The sequence below is a fragment of the Sceloporus occidentalis genome, unplaced genomic scaffold (genome assembly GCF_023333645.1).
Source record: "Sceloporus occidentalis isolate IW3139 unplaced genomic scaffold, rSceOcc1.0.p SCAF_6, whole genome shotgun sequence".
Classification (NCBI taxonomy): domain Eukaryota; kingdom Metazoa; phylum Chordata; class Lepidosauria; order Squamata; family Phrynosomatidae; genus Sceloporus; species Sceloporus occidentalis.
The window spans coordinates 137,849,699-137,870,685 of record NW_028316986.1 but is presented as its reverse complement, the minus strand read 5'-3'; the positions used below and the strand labels follow the sequence as shown (position 1 = coordinate 137,870,685).

At 39.7% G+C, this 20,987-nt stretch overlaps 1 protein-coding gene across 2 annotated transcripts; it reads right to left on the bottom strand.

Annotated features, from left to right (window-relative positions):
- Positions 1-2,315: 2,315 nt before the first annotated feature.
- CLN8 (CLN8 transmembrane ER and ERGIC protein) lies at positions 2,316-20,915 on the bottom strand. 2 transcript variants are annotated; one of them, XR_016281798.1, is made up of 4 exons: positions 20,801-20,915; positions 16,396-17,069; positions 8,984-9,365; positions 2,316-2,692 (listed from the first exon to the last, which is right to left on the bottom strand). XR_016281798.1 is itself a non-coding variant. In XM_089531071.1 (3 exons), exons 2-3 carry the CDS (start codon positions 16,945-16,947, stop codon positions 9,042-9,044), a joined length of 876 nt encoding a protein of 291 aa, XP_089387197.1. In that variant the 5' UTR covers positions 16,948-17,069; positions 20,801-20,915; the 3' UTR covers positions 8,919-9,041. The 2 variants fall into 2 exon arrangements, 1 of the variants encoding a protein (XP_089387197.1); XM_089531071.1 differs by lacking the exon at positions 2,316-2,692 and having other exon boundaries at positions 8,919-9,365.
- Between the last annotated feature and the right edge of the window lie 72 nt (positions 20,916-20,987).

Sequence of the window (20,987 nt, the reverse complement as noted above, 5' to 3'; positions counted from 1 at the left end):
GAAGGTATGCATATAATCTATAAACAGCACTTGTAGCCTTCCCTCAACCCATCTGTAAGCCCACACAGAGTCCAGGCACTCAATGAGGTTTTAAAAGGTGGACTATGCAGTCTGTTTTACATTCTTGTGCTTGTAATAGACCAGCTGCTGTTTTCATTATGCAAAACATGGATGGAAGGCCAGCTTGGGCAGAAGAAAGTGATTTCTTAATTATTCCTCCACCGACCCAGTTTCATGTGCCCTCACATAGTGATAAGAGCAAGTGTTTGTTATGGGAAAATGTGCTGGAAGGAAAGCGTCTTAGAGTTAAAAATAAAGGGTGAACAAACAGGTTAGTGCAATTCATGTACTGTTCTCTTCTGTGAACTGTAAACCTATCACAAGTTCTGACACAAGTAGCTGGGCTCCAGAAACATCAAGTTTAAATATAACTTTGCCTAGATAAAGTTTGTGGTCATGTGAATTTCATTTGACCTGTTTTTCCCCATGTTTACTCCTGCAAACCAACTGCAACCAGGGGAGAAACGGCACCTAACCAGGGACACGAGAGCAAATCAATGCATGCTATTGACAGGCATAGAACCAATGTGGTGTAGTGACCTGAGCATTGAACCAGGATTCTGGAGACCACGCTTTGCATCCCCCTCAGCCATGGAAACTCACTGGATGACTTTGGGCAAGACACAGTCTCTTCAGCCATAGAGGAAGGCAAAGGTAAACCTCCTCTGAACACATCTTGCCAAGAAAACAGTGTGATAGGTTCACCTTAGAGGTCAGCGTAAAATGGAAATGATTTGAAGGCACACAACAACAGAGCAAAGACGTCACAGACTATTATACACTATTTATTATATATTAAATTATATTATTTATTGAGCGAGAACTTGAGATTCAGGGTTTAGTTCTATAAATTATTTTTTAAAAATAACTGCAACCTGTCATGCCTGACAAGAGTTTAGTATAGCAACAAAATAAAAATGTAAATAATCTTAAGGCAACTGAAAAAGTAACAGAAGTCAAATGAGAGATGACAAGAGGTGTCATTCATTGAGCAAATGCACAACAAAACAGAAAAATAAGTTAAATGAAAGTAAACAGTGATGCACATTTTATTAATGAGCCTAACTATGACTGAACTGTCAGTGATAAGTCAGGAAAAAATATTTTCGTATCATGTAACTATTCCTGAACTGCTCAATAAAAGCATCACTTCAATACATAGGAACATTAAAGTAAATATCTTAGTGCAGTTGATTCAATTAGAGGACTAGTATTCTTTGATATAAATATACCGTGCAGCCATACTTGTAAGTGAGCACAATCCAGTTGATAGCATCTCATAAGAGACTGTAGAACTAGAAAAGGAACATAAAATGGCAACAGCAATTATAGAATTGGAACACCCTCTCTGTGAGGAAATAATAAAATGTTTGGGGTTTACAGTTTGGAGACAAGAGTGCAGTAAGTGGTTTTAAAAAGCATGGTGTGGAGAAAGCTGATCATTGCAACAAAGGTTTGCCTGCTAAGCTTTAAACAGCCTGGGAGAGGGGGCGGGGGTCTTCGAAATATAGCAAAATTGCCCCCTACTTCTCCTAAAAGATGCATGGCATGTTTTTACTCAAAAGTGGAGAAGTCAAATAAAACATTCCAAGGGCAGAGAAGGTATAGTGGAGGGATGCTGCCCTCCAAAATCATGCAGGGGGCTAATGTGTTTCCCATTGTACCTCCTGCAACCATTCCCATCATATACGCTTGTGTAACTTACCACTAAAGAATACAGTAGTGGCCTGGGATTAGACAAATTTAGAAACGATAGCTGTTTCTGTGACTGTACAATCAGAGACAGTAACTCCACTCAGAAACAGCACCCAATTCCCAGTTCTTGTGAGAGGTCCATAGCCTTTATGTCCTGCCTGTGAGCTTTCTGGACATGGCAACAAGAGAAAGCAGGATATTATACTAGACAGATCTCTAGTAGGACTTAACAGATCTGGCATATTTAAAGCACAGCATTTTATCAAAAGCATTGAGGAGAAAGAGATTAAATTTTATTGAAGAGACCACTTTCATCACTGAAGTGCTAACAGGAAGCTTTTAGTGCTAAGCTGTACAACTGACTGTAAGAATATGTAAATTATTTTAAATGAAAGCAATATATTGCAAAGCCTGTTAAACCACCATCATTTAAAGAGAGGAAGCCATAGTATTTTCATGAAACAAACCAAACATTAGCATATTCACTGACAGAAGAGCAACAAGAAAATAAATCACACCTCCAATGTATAAAATACTTTTTTTATTATACAATTATACCATAAAAACAGTTTTTTTGAAAAAAAATAGGAGGCAGCTTGGAGTGATATCTACTCATATTTCTTTAGGAATACACCCAGATTGCAAATAACAGATAAGGAAAATGAAGGGGAACATGAAGCACAGTATTTCAGTTGGTAATGAAGCCAGAGGATGAATGTGCAAGATGCAGGAAAGATGAGATCCACTACAGTTCAAAGGCATGAAACATCGGACAAGTTGCTCAAAGCCAGTCCTTCACCATCGAACAGGCTCAAGACTCAGGCACCTGAATTCAACTGTTGGTCCCCACAATAGAAGACTCACATGGATTACACTTCTGAAGTTTACTCTTTGATTTACATCTCACAAATGGGACTGCTTTAGCCGAGATGAGAAACTGGAATTAGACCATACAAAATACTCTTCATGACTTTTTAAAAAAGAACATTAATATAGCTTTAAACAATTACAAAGAATAACATTTCTTGTTTCTTCATTAGAACGAAGAACAGAACATTATTCTTGCTTATCATAAATCTTATGTTATTGAGAATACAAACAGATTCTGCTGTGGTATATGCAAAATATATTTATGTGAGATTGTGGAAGGGAAATAAAGCTTGTATTGTAATTTGTATGCAGATATCATTCTGTATTGAATTTTGCTTTGGCTGTTCATTTTCAGAATCTTTTAAATTTAAGATACATTTCCCACCAAGACCAGATTCCAAACTTGGTTCATCTAATCCTTTCATTTAAGGCATTTTCATGTGTCAGTTCACAAATCTTGTCCATCTTGGGATCAGACACAGAGAGCTAGACATTAAATTAGTAAATGTGACTGTGAATGTAACAGGAGGGATATGAGGCAGTAGTGCTTAACACCTTTTGAACATCCCCAAGTTCCACCAGGTCCAGTCTGCAACACCTGATCAGAGCTGTTGAGGACAGGGTGACTTGGAGATCTCTCATTCACGGGGCTAACACCACCACATTTCCTTTTCAGCAGGCCTCTTATGGAAATCCTTTGCCATATAGCATATTTCAAAACCCACCTGCAAAAACAGCTGGGGGATTTGCAGAACAGAACGAATATGAACAGGAGTTGGAGCCCTCCCTGAAACCTTCTAGTTCTGCCTTCATTATTTAAAGGAATTGGGGGAGGGGGGGACCCTGTAACAACACACACACACACACACACACACCATTTCTAGTTGTTTGGTGCTTTGTTTCCAGACTCTTGTTTTTCTCCCCACCTCCACTTCTCAGTAACTTCCTTTATAACTCCCAGAGTAGGATTTGCACAAATAAAACCCATACCATCTATGAAAAATATTTTACTATTATCCAAGCATTCCTCCTCCATCTGTCTAAGGACAAAGATGTGCCTAAGATGCTCTGCTGCAGCAGCACACACATGGGGAAGAAGAAATCTGTGGAGTGTTCTAATAGTGAACAAGTCTCTTCCCTGAAGGAAAGGCAATTCTAAAAGCTCTTTCAACTATTTCTTTCTCTCTCTGAATAGCTCTGGCTCGGAAAAGGCCACTAATGCTACCGCCAGGAGGATCCCCAAAGTAGAAGGGGAGGAGGGCCGGTGTGGGTCCAAGGAAGATGAAGTTCAATGAGTGGGCTCCCAAGAGCATTAAACACACAAAAATAGATCCTGGACCTGGTGGAACTTGGAGTAGTTCCTGACCATCTTGCCACTGGAGATGATGAACTGGGTCAGGGAATGCGGGGCCCAGAACTGTTCTCAGGCAGTAGCCCTGACAGATTTTCTCCTGAGTCAGGAAGAGGCAGAGAAGCAGCAAAAAGAGCAGCAGGTCAAGAATCTCTTGGTAGAACTGGGCAAGAAAGCTCCATTGGACCCCAGGCAGACTTGGAGAGTGATCCAGCAGGAGGGTGGTTGAGGGGGCCCCTTCAAAGATGTTCATAGGTCCAAGATGGTCTCCAAATGCAAGGAGAAAGGTGAACCTACACTGAAATCATTTTCAATAGAAGAAACTGTAGGAAAGATAACCTTGAAACAGATTACCTTTTGGGATGTCGCTGTATATTTCACAGCGGATAAATGGCAACCACTGGATCCGAACCAGAGATTTTTGTACAATGAAGTGATGATGGGAAACTATGAGAATGTGTCCTCCGTGGAAGAACATGCGAGTCATCAGAGAATCCACAGAGGAAAGAAACCATACAAATTCCAGCAGTGTGGATTACATTTTGCTAACAAGTCCAACTTTTTGATCCATCAAATAGTCCACACAGGAGACAAAAAACACAGATTCCAGCAGTGCGGAAAACGTTTTGCTCAAAAGTCACACCTTTAGGATATGTTGCTAAAGGAAGCATCTCAAGTTATTCCCCACATGAGGTGACCTTCCCATTGAATTTACAGAAACATGACCCAATAAAGGTGGGAAAAGAGCTAGGCAGCTCTAGATATGATTCAGCTTCATCAGTATACAGCCAATATATAGTCTACCATTTGGTCACTGATATCTTAGAAATATTATCCAAATCCAGCTCTCTGCCTCTGCCTCCTTTTTCTCCAAGCAGAGCAGCAGTAACAAACCTGCCAGCTGGATGGGAAAAGAACAATGAAGATGTCACCGTCAGAGACCCAAAGAAGCAAGCAGACCCGAGTACCAAGAATGTGTTTGAGCAGCCCTGACTGCGAGCCTCCCTACGTGACCTCCACACCCCATGCAAGACCTACAAATCTATCATTGAGGATGATTTAAAGAAGCTGACCATCATGGACAGCACCACTGCTGAGCAGGAAAGAGTGTCCCCGCAGAAGACACTCCAACGGACCCTCTCAGACAACAGCTTATGCAGCGGGCGATGCAATGCTACCTATGCTAGCACCTAGTGGCGCAGTGGTTAAATGCCTGTACTGCAGCCATTCACTCAAAACCACAAGGTTGCGAGTTCAAGACCAGCAAAAGGGCCCAAGCTCGACTCAGGCTTGCATCCTTCCGAGGTTGCTAAAATGAGTACCCAGACTGTTGGGGGCAAATTAGCTTACTTGCTAATTAGCTTACTCGCTGTTCACCGCTATGATCTTTGGAATAGCGGTATATAAATAAAACAAATTATTATTATTATTACTGCTTTGAGCAACCTCTCTCCAGCAATGTCTTCTTCATCAGCCCCTATCCTTCTAGCACCCTCCCCATGCAGCAGCAGCAGCAGCCGCCGCCTCCCAGCAATGGAAACCTCTCTGAGAAGAAGTCCACCATCTCAGCCTCTGAGCTCTCTCTGAGCGATGTGCGGGACAAATCTCTGCAGGAAAAGTAGGACAAAGTGGTGTAGCGAAAATACAGATAGCAAAAGCCAATCATTAGCCAGCTAGTATCAGCCGATGGCATGCTGGCAGGGAAAAGTTGAAAATTTGTTGTGGCAGTTGGCATTTCAGATAGGGTTTAGACTCCAGAGATAGGGTTGGGCTGAGTCCAGAGAAAGACATAGGTTTTATGAGTTCCACAGAGAGAGCTGTAGTTAAAGTTTAGAGTGAGTGACTTTTAGCCAGATAATTACTCCAAGTGAGGGAGTTACTATAATTAGCCTGAATGGCAATACTATTAGTGTGTAGGCTTAGGAGAACAAGCAAAAAGGGACAGTGTGAGTGTCCTTGAAACCAGTAACATTGATACTCTGTGGAGAGTTGAGATTTTGTAACTGAGGTCCAAAACACATTGCAGAAATAATCCAGTCTCAGACCACTTTAACTGCCCTGGCTCAATGCTAAGGAATTCTGGGAATTGTAGTTTTGTGAAACATTTAGCCTTTTCTATTACAGAGAGCTCTGATGCCACAATAACATGGTTTCACAGGGACCGAGCTGTTCAAGGATGCTGCACTAGGGATACTGATAACAGACTCACTATTGTTTAGAATATATGTGGCTTACAGTCATGAAAACTAGCTAATGATATCTCCCTTCCCCATCAAAGTCATCCCATTCTGTCTCACTGACACTTCAGCCAGAAGAAAACAATTTGTTACTTTCAACATATTTCCACTCAGAAAACCAAGAGCTGAGATTTGTGCAAGTTGAATTCTACCCACTGGGAGATGAATTAAAATTCTCACTAACCAAGTTCTACACTCACTGTAAGAGTTCAAACTTAAATTTCTAGGGCTGAAATTTCACTGGACACATATATGCATGTGATTACTAACAGAAATACACAGTACTTAAGACTACAGGAGTATTGTGTGCTGGATTATCACAAGTACATATATTTGTCTCTTTACTCAAGAGGAAGGGAAGAAAGAAAGAAAGAAAGAAAGAAAGAAAAGCTTAACTTCAAAAACAACTCTGCTCATTCTTAGATAGTTTTGATTTTGTAAATTTCCTACACTCTTTTCTATAGTGGTAGGTGAAGGATATGTGTGAACCAATATTTCATTTAAACCATTTCAAAATAATTTACACAAAAACGCACCAGCTTTAAAAACAAAAACACAACCGCACATAACTACAACAAGTGTAATTATTTTTTGCTGGGCACATCCATATTGACTGGAAAAGCTCCAGATTTTGTTCCTGTATGTTCCAATGTTATGCAAACTAAGCTAAGGAGTCTCTGATTTTACCAGGAGCTGACAGAAAATATTGTGGGATAAACAAAATGTGTATAGATCTCTAAAATAAAATTGGAAAGAACATTAACTCAATTTGGGACCTTCTAGATATTTTTTTAAACCCATCTGGATGGATTGTGCATATATGCTTAGCTTCATTTTGTACCTTCCTTGCTGAAACAGACTAGCTATACACTAGAATGCCCACTAGGTGTCAGTGTTCCACAACCTTTTACCACAATAGATTTTTTTGAGTCACTTTTCTGTAATCTTTAAGGAGGATGTTATTGTTGTGCAATAGTTATAGGGCTTCTTTCACAGTCCCAGTACCTTTCAGAAGCATTGTAAGAGTTAACAAGATGTGACTGGATTTCAGCTGTTGTGGTTAAAAAAGACAGAAGAATATAAGTCTGGCTTTTAATTCTGATTTAAGTTTTACCCCGTTATAATCAGATTTAGAAATCTAAAATTTTATTATTCAAAAAACCTTTAGAGCGAGGCAAGCTATAAGATTAACACATTAGAACATTTGCCGCAATTAAGTCTGTCACCGCTTAATAGCAGCTTTCCCAAGTGGCCAAAATATGGGATGTATTATATTTTATACTTAAGAAGTTTACATTTCACCTTCTGCCATGAAATGCAGCTTATATTTGCTATACTCCAAACAGACTCTTACCATTCAGGTTTAGGTCATGTGTTTTTTCTTTATCTATGGTAAGTATGGTCAAGATTCTGTGCTGGGCAGAAAGAAGCATTTGCTTGGATTTTGCAAAAAGGAGGATGACTTCTGTCCATAAAAGGCTTTTAACCTAGTGGAGGAATCCCACTTGTAGAAAAAGGAGAGAAGATTTCCAACACCTCCCTAACTACTCTGTAAAGTTTGGGAAAGGGGTCTTCCAGTGATGGAAAAGTAGCACATGAAGGTACAGGAGAAGGGAAAATCAAGAAGTTTCAATTCTTCCCTTCTACAGATAGGACCTCCAGGGGCGGCCTCAGCTGGCAGAAGTAAGCAATGTGAAGTAGCTTTCTGAGCTAAAAGAAAATATGAGAATGTAACCTAAAGGGAATGGATGGGCTTTCTTAAGTCTTGTGCAGTCTACTTTTTATAGGAATGCCCTTGGTGGTGTATGTTTATAAAGCAAGTGTGTCCACTTGCAATCTTTTAAACATCGGCACTCCGGCAGACCTAACCTCTGTTAAGCGACGCTCAAATATGAACTCTTGCTCACAAACATGCAAAAATACTTTGTAAGATAGAGTCTCTCATGACAACATTCTTTGCGATCACCCCAGAAGCCAGCAAAGTCTGCTGGACATTTTCTGTCCATACCTGTGAAACAAGATACAATATTAAGAGGTGCCAAAGACTTAGACTATTTGAAGTGATCAGGCATTTCAAAGGCCAGCAAGACTGTTTCTGCAAGACACAATGGGCTATGTTTGTGCATGTCTGAATGCCACATTATCAACAAACAGTAAGCCAGAAGGAACTGAAACCTGTTAATGATGGCTTCTTGAAACCTCCTTCCAAAATGCAAGGAGGACAAGACTTTTGTTTTCCCACTTGATTTCCACCTACAAAGCACAATTACCTTTTGAATTTTCAACCACTCATCAAACTACATGTAATGTATTCTAAGAGTAGTGTTTCCTCTTCCACTTTTTGATCTCCTTTAAGAGGAATGTAAGAATATTACAGTAGTCCTAGCAGTCAGGGAGTAAAACGTAAGTATAAGTTATGTTTCAAAAATGTTGATATATTATAATGGCCATGTACAATAAAGTGTATGGCTAGGACTATGAGCTTGTGTATGTTACAAGCATTGGACTTGATTGCTAAACGCTAGAAATGGCAACCTGATTTTTGAAAGCAGTCATTAATGCCAGCCTCTCCCTTGTATTTGTTTTCTTTCTTTCAGTAATTTCTAGATGTATCCAAAATGTACCCAAAGTTCAAGATTTGTCCACAACATACATTTAAGTTAGTAACACCATCATTTTTGAGTTAATACTGATAAGAAAAAAAATAGTAATAAATATGGTTTAGATCTCTTAACAAGCAAACAGAAGCATCACAATACTAGTTAGCTACCTGCCCTGCATCCTTCTGGCCCTATTTGACTGCTGCCAAAGTGATGCAAATATTAGCATCAAAGCTCTTTCTTCTGTGACACTTTTCCATTCAGTTTTTTGGATGAACCATTTTTCATTGTCCTATTGGTAAAGTTCCAGTCAACAGGGCAGAGAAGCTGCTGAGTCTTTTTGTACATCCAGTAGGGATTAAGTATAAAAGTTACAGCAGTCATTCCAGTGAATACAACTGCAAAATGAAGGAGTCCTAGATTCTCCAGCACAGCGTTCCAGTTGGAAATGCACACCCACCACATATGGTAAGTAAGGATCATGCGGCAGTGGAACATATGGATCATTACCCACTGGTTTGCCTTCCAAAACAAAGTGTCAGCCCAACCAACCTAGGAAAAAAAGAAAGAAAAAACAGAAGTTAAGACTGTATGATGCAGCATTTTCAGAGATTACACAGAACTATATAACATACTTTGCATAATGACAACTCCAAATGTACACACAAAGTAGATCTTCCCAAACACAAGTCCTTACCTATACAGACTTTCGGGAACAAAAGTGTTTCAAGACCAGAAGGCTTTCAAAGTAACTGTGTTCTAATTAGAAGAGAAATAATCTACTTGGAAAGGAATACAATTGGGCTACGAGCAGAGACTTGGTCAAAAAACAAAGGTCCAAAACAAACTGTAGAAATAATCCACTTTGAGCCAGCTTTAACTGCCCTGGCTCAATGCTGGGGAATTCTGGGAACTGTAGTTTTGAGACATTTAACCTTCTCTGTCAGAGAGCTCTGGTGCCACAATGAACTACAATTCCCAGGACTCCCTAGCACTGAACCAGGGCAATTACAGCGGCCTCAAACTGGATTATTCCTGCAGTGTATTTTGGACCAAAGATGACATTTGTCTTAGAACAATAAAATGGGTTGTTATCAGAAATACGAGGCACAGTCTGTCCTGGATTCTAAGGTCAGAGAAATAAAATCAACACTAGAGGAGCAAGCAAATCCATGTCTTTTGGCCTGATGACTAGAAAGGACTGCTCAGTGGTGAAAAGGGCACTTTGCATGTACCAAAACATCCTCATGATACAACCTGTAAGTGGGCTAAGCCACAGAACTGGAAATACTGGGCACAGTTCTACAATGTAATGAGCTGGGAGGTTAGAGGGAACAGCAAATATAGAAGCCTATTTACTTCAGTGCACGTTCTTGCTCTCTCTGTTCTCTGAATTATATCCTGCCTTTATTTTAGAATTGGGTGCAAGGTGGCATCCGAAATAAATAGATTTGGATAAAAACACAATGTGTATACACACACACACTCTCTCTTTAGACTATACTTTTAATACACTAATTCAAACAATTGTAGGACAGGACCTCTCAAGACCATCTGAGCTGCCACCACCCACTGGTTTTAACCCTCCTTGCCTAGTAACTCAGTGGGAAGTTACTGGGGGAACCTGTGTTGTGCTTTCCACCTCTGAGTCTGCAGAGACCTTTCTCGCCCCATTCCACCCCTGTGGGGGATGAGACCCAGTGAAAGAGTGTGGCAGAGAAGTCTGGAAAGAAAGCTTTATTCTGAACAGCACCCTACATAGCAAAAAAGTTTCTCTTCGTGAAGTCCTGTCTGAATAGAAATATCTTTGCCTGCTGGTGGAAGGACAACAGCGGTTGGCCTAACCTCGAGGGGGGGGGGGAAGGAGGGGGTTGTTCTTGTTGTTCATCAAAAGAAGAACCCCTGTTTGACCTGGCAGCAAGTCAAGTCTTTGGCAGAGCTACCACAGTTAAACTATAACCACTAGTTACCAGTTTAACTCCTTAATTTAAGTAGAAGTGCAAGATCAGGTAGTAAATTGTCCCGTTTCTGTTGCTTGAATGTGGAATTCATTCCCTGCTTAGCGTTCTAAAAATACATTGCTATACATCTTTGCATTTTTTGTAGTTGCTCCCCTTTAAAGAATGATGTCAAGTTGTTCATCATTCTCTTAGACAGTTTTCACCAAACAAATTTTAAGTAACAATGGCTTGGATCCTAAGAAAATTAATTTCATAGGTGGTCACAGGTGTTTTTCTGCTGCTTTTTCTTTGTCCCACAACAGTCAGGAGAACTCCCCAAGCCTAAGAGAGGGTTTCTGGGGGTCACAAGTGGCTTCTAGGTGGAACGAAGGGATGGGAAACTTTACTTTGCCTCTGTTCCCTTGAGGTATATTAGGACCCAAACCAGCACCTCAAGAAATCCTGCATTATGTTATAACTTAATTCTAAAGCTCCAGCTCTGTTTCATTGAATAAAGTGACAAAGATATCCAATGCACTCATTCTCTGTACACAGTTTGGGCAGGGCAGACTGTGATGGACCACATGCAGCCTGCCAACTCGCCCTGTGAAGCCCCCGCCTCTGTTGTTGTTGTTAACTGCCCTCAAGTCAGCCTCAACTCATGTCAACCCTGTGGATGAAGGATCCCCAAGACCACCTTGTCCTCCATTGCTCTGCTCAGGTCCTGTAAATTCAAGCCCATGACCTCTCTAGTTGAGTCTAGCTAACTGGTGTGCAGCCTACCTCTCTTTCTACTACTTTCTTTCTTAGCATTATTGTTTTTTTCTAATGAGTCGTGCTTTCTCATTATGTGGCTAAAGTATGACAACCTCAAATTTTGTCATCTTGACTTCCAGAGAGTTCCGGCTTGATCTATTCAAGGACAGATTTGTTTGTCTCTTTGGCCATCCACAGTATTCTCAGCATTCTTCTCCAGCACATCTCAAATGAGTTAATTTTCTTTCTATCTGCTTTCTTCACTGTCCAGGTCTCGCATCTATACATTGTGATGGGAAATTTGATGGCTGGGACAATGGTAACCGATATTCAGTTTGATATTTTTGCACTTTAGGATCTTGTATAGTTCTTTCATTGCTGCCCTTTCCAATCCTAGTCATCTTCTGATTTCTTGACTGCAATCTCCCTTCTGATCAATGACTGATCCAAGCTATGGGGATTTTTTAACTATTTCAATTTCCTTGTCATCTATATTTAACTCCTGTTGCTCCTCCATACTGATTATTCTTGTTTTCTTAATGTTCAACAACAAACTCCTTTATTTTCTCCCACTTGCCATCACAAAATACTGTGCTAAAAATGGACAATACCCTGATAAGTCTCCAGGGATTGCGATTGACCATTTTAACACTATTTAACTAATTAGTTCTGCAGCACACCTAAGCAAGTGATAATTTACTGATGTTAAGATTACCAAATGAGAAGCAAACTGACTGCCAGGATTTCACTGTAACCAGATAGATTTCTCACCCAAATACTTCCTTAATTTCCTGAAAGAGATGGTACAGACAAATTTTGGAAACACCCTCTTCTGAATGAGTTCATCTCTCATGTGTGATAAATCTTTACAGTTGCTCAGCTTGTGCTGGGGCTTAATAAGGGAATACATGGAGAATAATTAGAAATTCTCCTAAGCTAAATCACAAATTTATTTTGATCCGAATATACCACTGCTTCTCCTCAACCGTGTAATGTATGGACATGTTCAAGGCCCTGAAGAGATTTTCACAGGAGAAGTCACTGACAATATTGTAAATTTTACAATCTTCATAAACAAAGAACGACACTAAGAAGAATATAGATTTATTTTGAAGATGGTTCTTCTTTGTTAACTACAGCTACTTTCATCTACTAAAACTAACATCAGTCCTGGCTGCAAAACCAATGTGATGGATGATAGGCACTGTAGTCCAGTAATATCTAGAAGGTTGTCACAGCTGCTGACCTCTTGTCATAGAAAGAATATGCAGGAAAGCATACTTTTGAGAACATCCCCTGAAAAAATATGGCATGTGATGTGGAACAACATGGAAAACTGGAAAATGCTTTTCTTTCCCTATGGGCACAAAGGATCATGTGCTTGTTTTTCATTTCCATCTATACTTTTTGCAGATAACTGTGGAAACACATTCGTTCAGGGCTGGGAAACCAGTGGCTCTCCAGACAGTGTTGGAACACAGCTCCCATCATCTGGGAATGGTAGGAGTTGGGAATCCAACAACATCTAGACAGCCAGAGCCTCCTCACCACTTGAATAGCCCCAGAAGTAACTTAAAAATGCTCTTTGGCTACTTTTTAAAAGTGAGCTTTTACCCCTTTAGAGAGGGAGGGGGAAGGAACAACTGTGGAAAGCTAGAGGCCAGCATTAGGTCCATATGACTCCTTGGAGTGCTGCAAATCCCCATCACACAGTCATCATTATCATGATCTCTCCCCCCCCCAAATACACTGTAAAGGCCGTGCAGATATTATCAACATATTTTAGATCCTTTTGGTCCACTTTAGATCCAGGAGAGGGCTTCTTTAACAACAGGAACTGAGACAACATATCCTGTTCACTTCTTCAGAAAAAGGCATCTTATTGGCCTAAAATGATGGGGCAAACACATGGTGAAAATGCCCCACCTGAGGACATTTGGGGGACAATTTTGATCCTGGAGGCCACATATGGCCTGTAGGCTATACTTTCATTGCTCCTGCTTCAGACCTGGATTTGGAAGATGAAGCTTGTTGTTGTACCTTCAAGTCATTTCTTACTTATGACTATCTGAGATGATGAAGCTTACACTTTATGAAACCTGTATTGTAACCAGGAGCTTGGGTGGTTTCTCTGATAGCAAGGACTGTAAGCTTGCAGAATTTAAACTGCAATTCTGTCATAAGATTTTACAAGACTTGGTTCTGCTATTTGCTCAACTGGGAGATTCCAAATCAAATGGCCATCAACTTGTACATTGTCCTGTCCTTTTAAAACAGGAGTGGGCAACTGTGGGGGTCAATTTCTTGGCTAGTACACTTTGGTGGACTATATGACTACATCTTCAGCTTCCAGTTGTCCAGTACACTTTTGTGGTTGGAAAATATTTTAATCAAATTTGCTATTCATAGACCTTTAGGGGCCATTCTTCATCTAAACATATTGAGGGAGGGGTAAGAAGTATCAAAGGGGCTTTCTCAAGACTAGTGGGGCACAAAAAAATGTTGGCAAAACATTTGGATCCCCCCATCCTTCTTTACAATTTGTTGTTGTGTGCCTTCACCTGATTTCTGGCAAAGGGTTTTCTTAGCAAGATTTGTTCAGAGGAAATTTGCCTTTTCCTTCCTCTGAAGCTGAGAGAGTGTGATTTGTCCAAGATCACACAGTGGGTTTATATGGCTGAACCAGGGATTTGAACACTTGTCTCCAGAGTTGAAGCCGAAGGCTCAAACCACTATACTATGCTGACCATGCTAGCCCTTCAAGCCAGATATATCTTCATCTATGTATGATGGGTACTTCTGGTTCTTCCCTTGACTGACCTCATCCCATGCAAGCTAAAAGGAAGGGCAACAATAGGAAACTGACTCTATATGCTTGACTTTCTAAAAGGTAGAAGGGCCCATTTTCTGCCATTTGTTTTGCTTTCACAAACCTTCCTCCTCCAAGGAAAAGGGTGGGAGAAATAAAGGATCTTCAGACAGAACTAACTGTGTGCATATACCCCCCCCCCCTACAAAAGTTACTGGGGCTTGTGGTGGCCTAATTATTTTTGTTTGTTTGTTTGTTGGAACTAATATGCATGCCATAGAGTTAGGAGTTTAAAGCTTTTGCTATGTCACAGCATGTTTACATGTAATTAGACAAAATGTTTGTAATATTACAAAATGAGAAGTTCCAATATTAAATATTATCCCCAAACTGTGACTTTCCAGCTTCCCTGACAACCCAGTCATTATTTCCACATAAAGTGTGTGAAAATGCATAAAGAATGCTCACCTTGCAACTTTGCGCTGCATATTCTAACACTGATAATATTCTAACCAATGTAAGATATGAAGGCTGCTTTACATGCACTGATGATCTACAGAAAAATGTCCTGCATAGAAGATCATACTGAGGGTTGTAAACTCATAAATTATACAAGCCAAGGAAATACAAATACCCAAACTGACCCGAGGAAGCCTTCACGATCCTATTTATACCCAATGTGCTAGAAATACTAGCATATTAGTTTAGGGTTCCTTCCTTTTCCAATAGCATCTCCTTACACATACCAAAAAAAAAGAAGACCAAATTCAAATTAGTTTGGTGTCCTGTTTAGCTAGTTTTGTAATTATCAACATATGGCAGGGTAAGCTCATCCACTCTCACCTCTCTTATACCTGCAATTATGTTTTGAATAAATATACTTTTCTTCTTTTTAATGTGAAACACTTAAATCTAAACAAATTATAAATTACATGTATAAAAGTTATTGGGAGTCATTAATGAATGAAAATATTAAATAAATGTATTTTGGAAGAACAAATTTAGGGAAATATTATATCCTTCCCTATTTTACTTATACATTCTGGAAAGAAGGAAAGGGAAAGGAAGGGAGGGAAGGGAAGGAATACAGCAGCACTTTTAAGACTAAGTAATTTTTATTTTACCATGAGCCTTCAGGGATATAAATCCACTTCTTTAGATGAATTACTGATTGATATTAAAGTCTCAGGTTATAAAACAGATTTATACAATGAGAGTGGAACAGAATGGACTAGGATCCAGAAAGATGCAAAACATGTCCCTTGCCCTAACTTATGAATATATTAATAGGTGTATTTATTTGGAACTACCTCAGCAGCAATAATTACAATCCATGACTGCTCCCCCCCACCAAAAAAAAAAATTAAAAAATAAGGCAGGAAGGGTACTGGAGGACTAGAAGCAGACATATACTGCAGATGCAGCCACTCCACTAAAAAGCCATCTGTACCAATTGTGGTGTAGTTGTTTGTGAACTGGATGACAATTCTGGAGACAAGCCTTCAAATCCCTGCTTAGCCATGGAAACCCACTGGGAGACCTTGAGCAAGTCACATTCTCTTGGCCTCAGACAAAAGCAATGGCAAACTCCTTTTGAACAAATCTTGCCAAGAAAACCCCAGGAGGTCACCATATGTTGGAAATGACATGAAGCAAGACAACAAACAGGAATAACTATAGCCAATGGATATGAAACAGAGTGACAAGCTCCAGACTAAGAAACAGGCCATTTAAGGTCACCATTCTCCAGCAAAGCAGTGAATACTGAGAGTTGTGAAATGAAAAGAATAAAAGCCCCATTTTAACTCCAGACTGGTTGTCTACTAAGTGTTTTTGACTACAAAATACTGGAATCCATACACAGCCAGGCCCTAGATCCAGAGGGGCTCTGTACAGAACCAGACATTGGCAGCAGCAACAATTCTTTTTCTTTGCCTTCTGAAAAAGGAAGGAAAGAGGAAAGCAAGAGTGATGGAGAAGGGGAAAGAAGGTGAAAATCAAGTTGGCAGCTGTACTATGATCCTGACCAGCTCAGCAGTAATGAAGACAACATTTCATTAGCTTTTTAGTATCTCACCTTTAAGAGCATCCATGATATGCAGGTAAAAGGTGTGCTCATCTCAAGTAGCATTCCCATCAAGGGTATGTAATGTCCAGACTTTACGTTGGTGATCAGACCAAAAAAGCCACCGAAGGCAAGGAAATGGTGAACAACCAAGAACAAGTCAAAAGTTCTGAAGACAGCATTGGAGACGTGAACAGCTACGTTTTCAAGCAAGAAGAAACCAGAGGCTATTAGACAATTGAACCAGCTCCAGTCCTGTTGAGAATGCACCTTGTCAGCTTGAAAAACAGGATCCAAAAGCAAGGCCCACAACCCAGCAACACAACTCTGGATGCCAAACACACCTCGGGTAGCTGCCAGATTCCAGAAGACTTTCTCCTTTGCAGGGAGCAAGCGGTAAGTGATACTCAACCGTGAAGATAGGCAGTGTGAGAGATAAAATACTCCCAAGTAGAGAAAGAAGCCAGCTGCCATTATTTTCAAACGGACTTCCCACAGAACATAATCCCAAGCAAATACAGATCTGGGCATCACCCGATAATTTTCGAGATTCATTTTTTCCATTTTATGTTGCAGTCTTGTGTCCTGTGAATGCTTTGGGGAAAGTTTCCCCCACGTAGCAGGGCTATTCAAGGATCTTGAACCTCTGCCCTTAACTTGAGCAGAGACCACATGCACACTGCCATCTGCAGAGAAAGGGAAAGAAAGTGTATAGAAAAAAATGTGAATATATGTATGTATGCCACTCTCTAACAAATCATACATCAAGGTCTGATTCATACATTAGTAGCTGTAGCATAAGACCCATGACTCTGTGGTTTGTTCCCATGCCTCCCCAACACCACCAGGACCCAGAAATCACATAGGCAGGGTCACAGATTCCTTTACCACCCAGCTCATTCTCTAACAAGTCACACACCTATGTCCAATTAATACATTACTAGTTGCAGCATAGGGGTCATGACTCTGTGGTTTGTTTCCATGTTTCTCCAGCAACACCAGGACCCAGGAACCAAGTAGGCAAGGCCACTGATACAACCCCTTTCCCACTTATCATCACGGTCAGGCAACACTCCAAACACTGTATTGGATCAATGTATTAGACAGTGACATTGGCCCTCCTGTACTTTACAAAAAGCCTGGGGGACTGCTGAGGATTAATGAAAGAAATACCAGTAGTTCATTAATATCTAGAGAACACAAGTTTTCCTGCTCTTTACAGCCATGAAGGAACTCACTACCACAGTTTGGGAACCTCTGTTGTATGTGGTCTGTGGCATTTCCTCTTCAAGTCTCTACTCAATGAGGGTAAGAGACTGGACAAAGGGCATATAGGCGTATGGGATCCTACCTCACAGTGTCTAGGTCGTGGCAGCAACATGAAGATGTCCTATGTGGTTCTGGATGTTTAAGCTCTTACAGGAAACAAACTGCCTACCAATCTCGCTTATTCTGTTCCCAATAAGAGAAGTCACTACAAGGTAAGAGATACTGTGGGATTTCCTCCCATCCTTACCCTTCCTTGGCCCCATGGGTGTCTCATGCTCCACATGCACAACTCACTCATAGTCATTCCTCCTTTCATATGAAGGGTGATTCAGATCATAATCTCACCTGAACATTGTCAAACAGGCAGAACTCACTTCCAACCCAGTAGTCTAAACAATAAAACCTTCAAATACCAAGTCCTTCAAGGTTTGTTCTACATCAGATATCATGTTTAAAATGTATTTTAAAGGCTTATAATCAGAAATGGATATGCTAGGTCAGACTCTTTGCCTGCTTGGCAGGTTTCATCTATTCTGACTGGCAGTGACTTCCCAGGTTTACAGGCAGAAATCTCACACATCAAGCTAGAACCCCAGCCTTTTAATCTGGAGGTGCCAGGGCCTGTTTATATACCAAATCTGCACTCTTTTTACTGGGTAATATCCCATCTCATAAAATCAAAGGTCATAAAAGGACACAATGCTGCCAAGTTTCTTTTTTATTTATTTAAATAAATTTTATTGATTAAAAATTTCAACAAACATATGTTCATACAACACATTTAAACAACACCACACATACCTAAAAAAGGCATTTAACAAAAGATAAAATACATACCACTACACCTACTATACAAACACTATACATTTAATATCCCTTCTCAACCTTCAAACTGAAGAAATCTGATTTCAATGCACTTTCCAGTTATAATCACTCTTTAGCTGTTTAATTCAGTTAGCCTTAATCTTTTGCCATTATCCATACTATATCAATTATAAAGTCTCAATGTCTTAAATATCTTTATCTTATCTACATTACTATTAACACCAATAAATGTTGCTACTTATCCTGTATTCTACCAGTTCTTACTTCTTATATTTCTCTGCGTTATATTTCCTTAACATAACATCAACCTTCATTCCATTACCACAAATGACTTCTATTTTCTAGTAGTTGAAACACTCCAACAATATTTTATGTCTCTCATAGTTACTTATTTCCAACCATCTCATTTCCTCTTTGTGATTCTTATTTTGGTGCTTTCTTTGTTTGCTCCCATGTCCCTTCCCACCTATTTTCATCTCCATCCCTCAGTAAATTTGTGAGTGTATCTGATTCTATCATTTCATATACTTTTTAGGTATCAATCTTTTATTAACAGATCGTCTTTACTTTTACAACGTTTAGCAATCACCATTCTGCCAAGTTTCTTACTAATATCCCTATTTTCTTGGTTACCAACACTTCAGCCATACAATTAGACTGAAGGCCATAACCAGCCTTATCCAGCAGGTAGAAACCCTTTCCCAAAGGTCAGGCTGTTCCCATAGAAAAACACACACACACACCCAGGACAAAACCTCTTTTAAAACAAAACAAAACAAAATCCCTCTGGCAAGCTTTTGAAAACCATCTTGTTGCTGAGGAAGAGGTGCTGTACTCCTTTCCCTTCCTCTCTCTTTCCCTGAGTGCTAAACTGTTTTTTAAATATGTGTTTAACAAGTAAGTCTGAGTGCTGGCAGTATTTTATTTAGTGTTAAGAATGAGTTCTTTTGAGTCTGAATTAAGGGTCCTTTCAGTCCCAGGTCTGTGAGCAGATATAAAGGATATAAACCCCAACACACAACGCCCAACAAAACCAACATGACTGGGGTTGGCAAGCTATATACAGTCTTTGGTATCCTCTAGGGTTTGGTTACATACCAAAATCCATGGATGCTCAAGTCCCACTGAGCACAACAGCATAGTAAACTGGTCTCTTGTAAATATAATGGCAAAATCAAGGTTTGCTTTTGAGGTTTTAAAAATATATATATTTTCAAGCCATGGATGCTTGGATCTGTGGATATTATGGAGGGCTGACTGTACTTTAGTAATCTCAACAAATCCTTACGGAAACCTCACTTGAGGGTTCCCCTTTCAAATAGGAATACAGTGGACCCTTGTTATACACTGGGGTTTGGTTCCAATAACAAAATCCATGTATGCTGAAGTCCCATTGAATATAATGACATAGTAAAATGGTGTCCCTTATAAAAAATGGAAAATCAAGGTTTGATATTTGAAATTTGTACTTTTTTGGAACATTTTCAAACCATGGATGCTTGAATCCGTGTATAAAAAATCCATGTATAAGAAGGGCCAACTGTATTACATATTTATTTTATATATTGTAATGTTATACTGTATATATATATATATATATATATTACATCATATTTTAACATAATCTAATGACATACTATACTATCTTATTAGAGCCTCCAATCATATTGGAGGCTAATAATATAACACAGTATACCATACCATTAGTTTACATTAAAATATGATGTAAAATATTACAATTTATATTACAATATACAACAATTTATATATTATATTTTATATACTGCTGTATATATTGTAATATTTTACATCATATTTTGATATATTCTAATTATATGCTATATTATTATTATTAACTCTGATAATAGAACACAGTATAGCACATCGTTGGATTACATTAAAATATGATATAAAATATTACAATTTATATTACAATATATAAAATAAAGGTGATATATAAAATAATAAGGCTTAAACCGAAATGAAAAGGGCTCTGATTTCCCCTTAAATCGTTCTCCTGGGGAAAACAAAGGAGACACAAGAAGCAACAGCTGCAAAGAGTCAATTAATAATAATAATAATAATAATAATAATATTTTCATTTATATGCCGCCTTTCCCGTAGGATCAAGGCGGCTCACAACATGAGCTACACCGCCTCCGACCTTCTTTCTGAGCTCCTGGGCTTCTGACATGACCCCAGCAGCCCATCCCCCTCCCTCATAACAATAATAATAATAATAATAATAATAATATGTGATCAAGAGCCATGGAAACCCAGTGTGGCTCTCTGTGCAAAGTATGCTCTCCCAAAGAGAACTTACGCTTCGCAAATGCTGAGCTCAGCCTTCCTCCAAAGAGGCCTCTCGGTCCTTCTGCTGGAGCTGCAACTGCCGCTGCTTGCTTTGCCTACTTCCTTTTGCTTCGCTGTTGCTAAACCCAGGCTAAGCCCCGCCTCCCTTTTTCCTGCCGGTCACGCGCTCCTCAACGGCAGCCGCTCGCCCGGGCAAA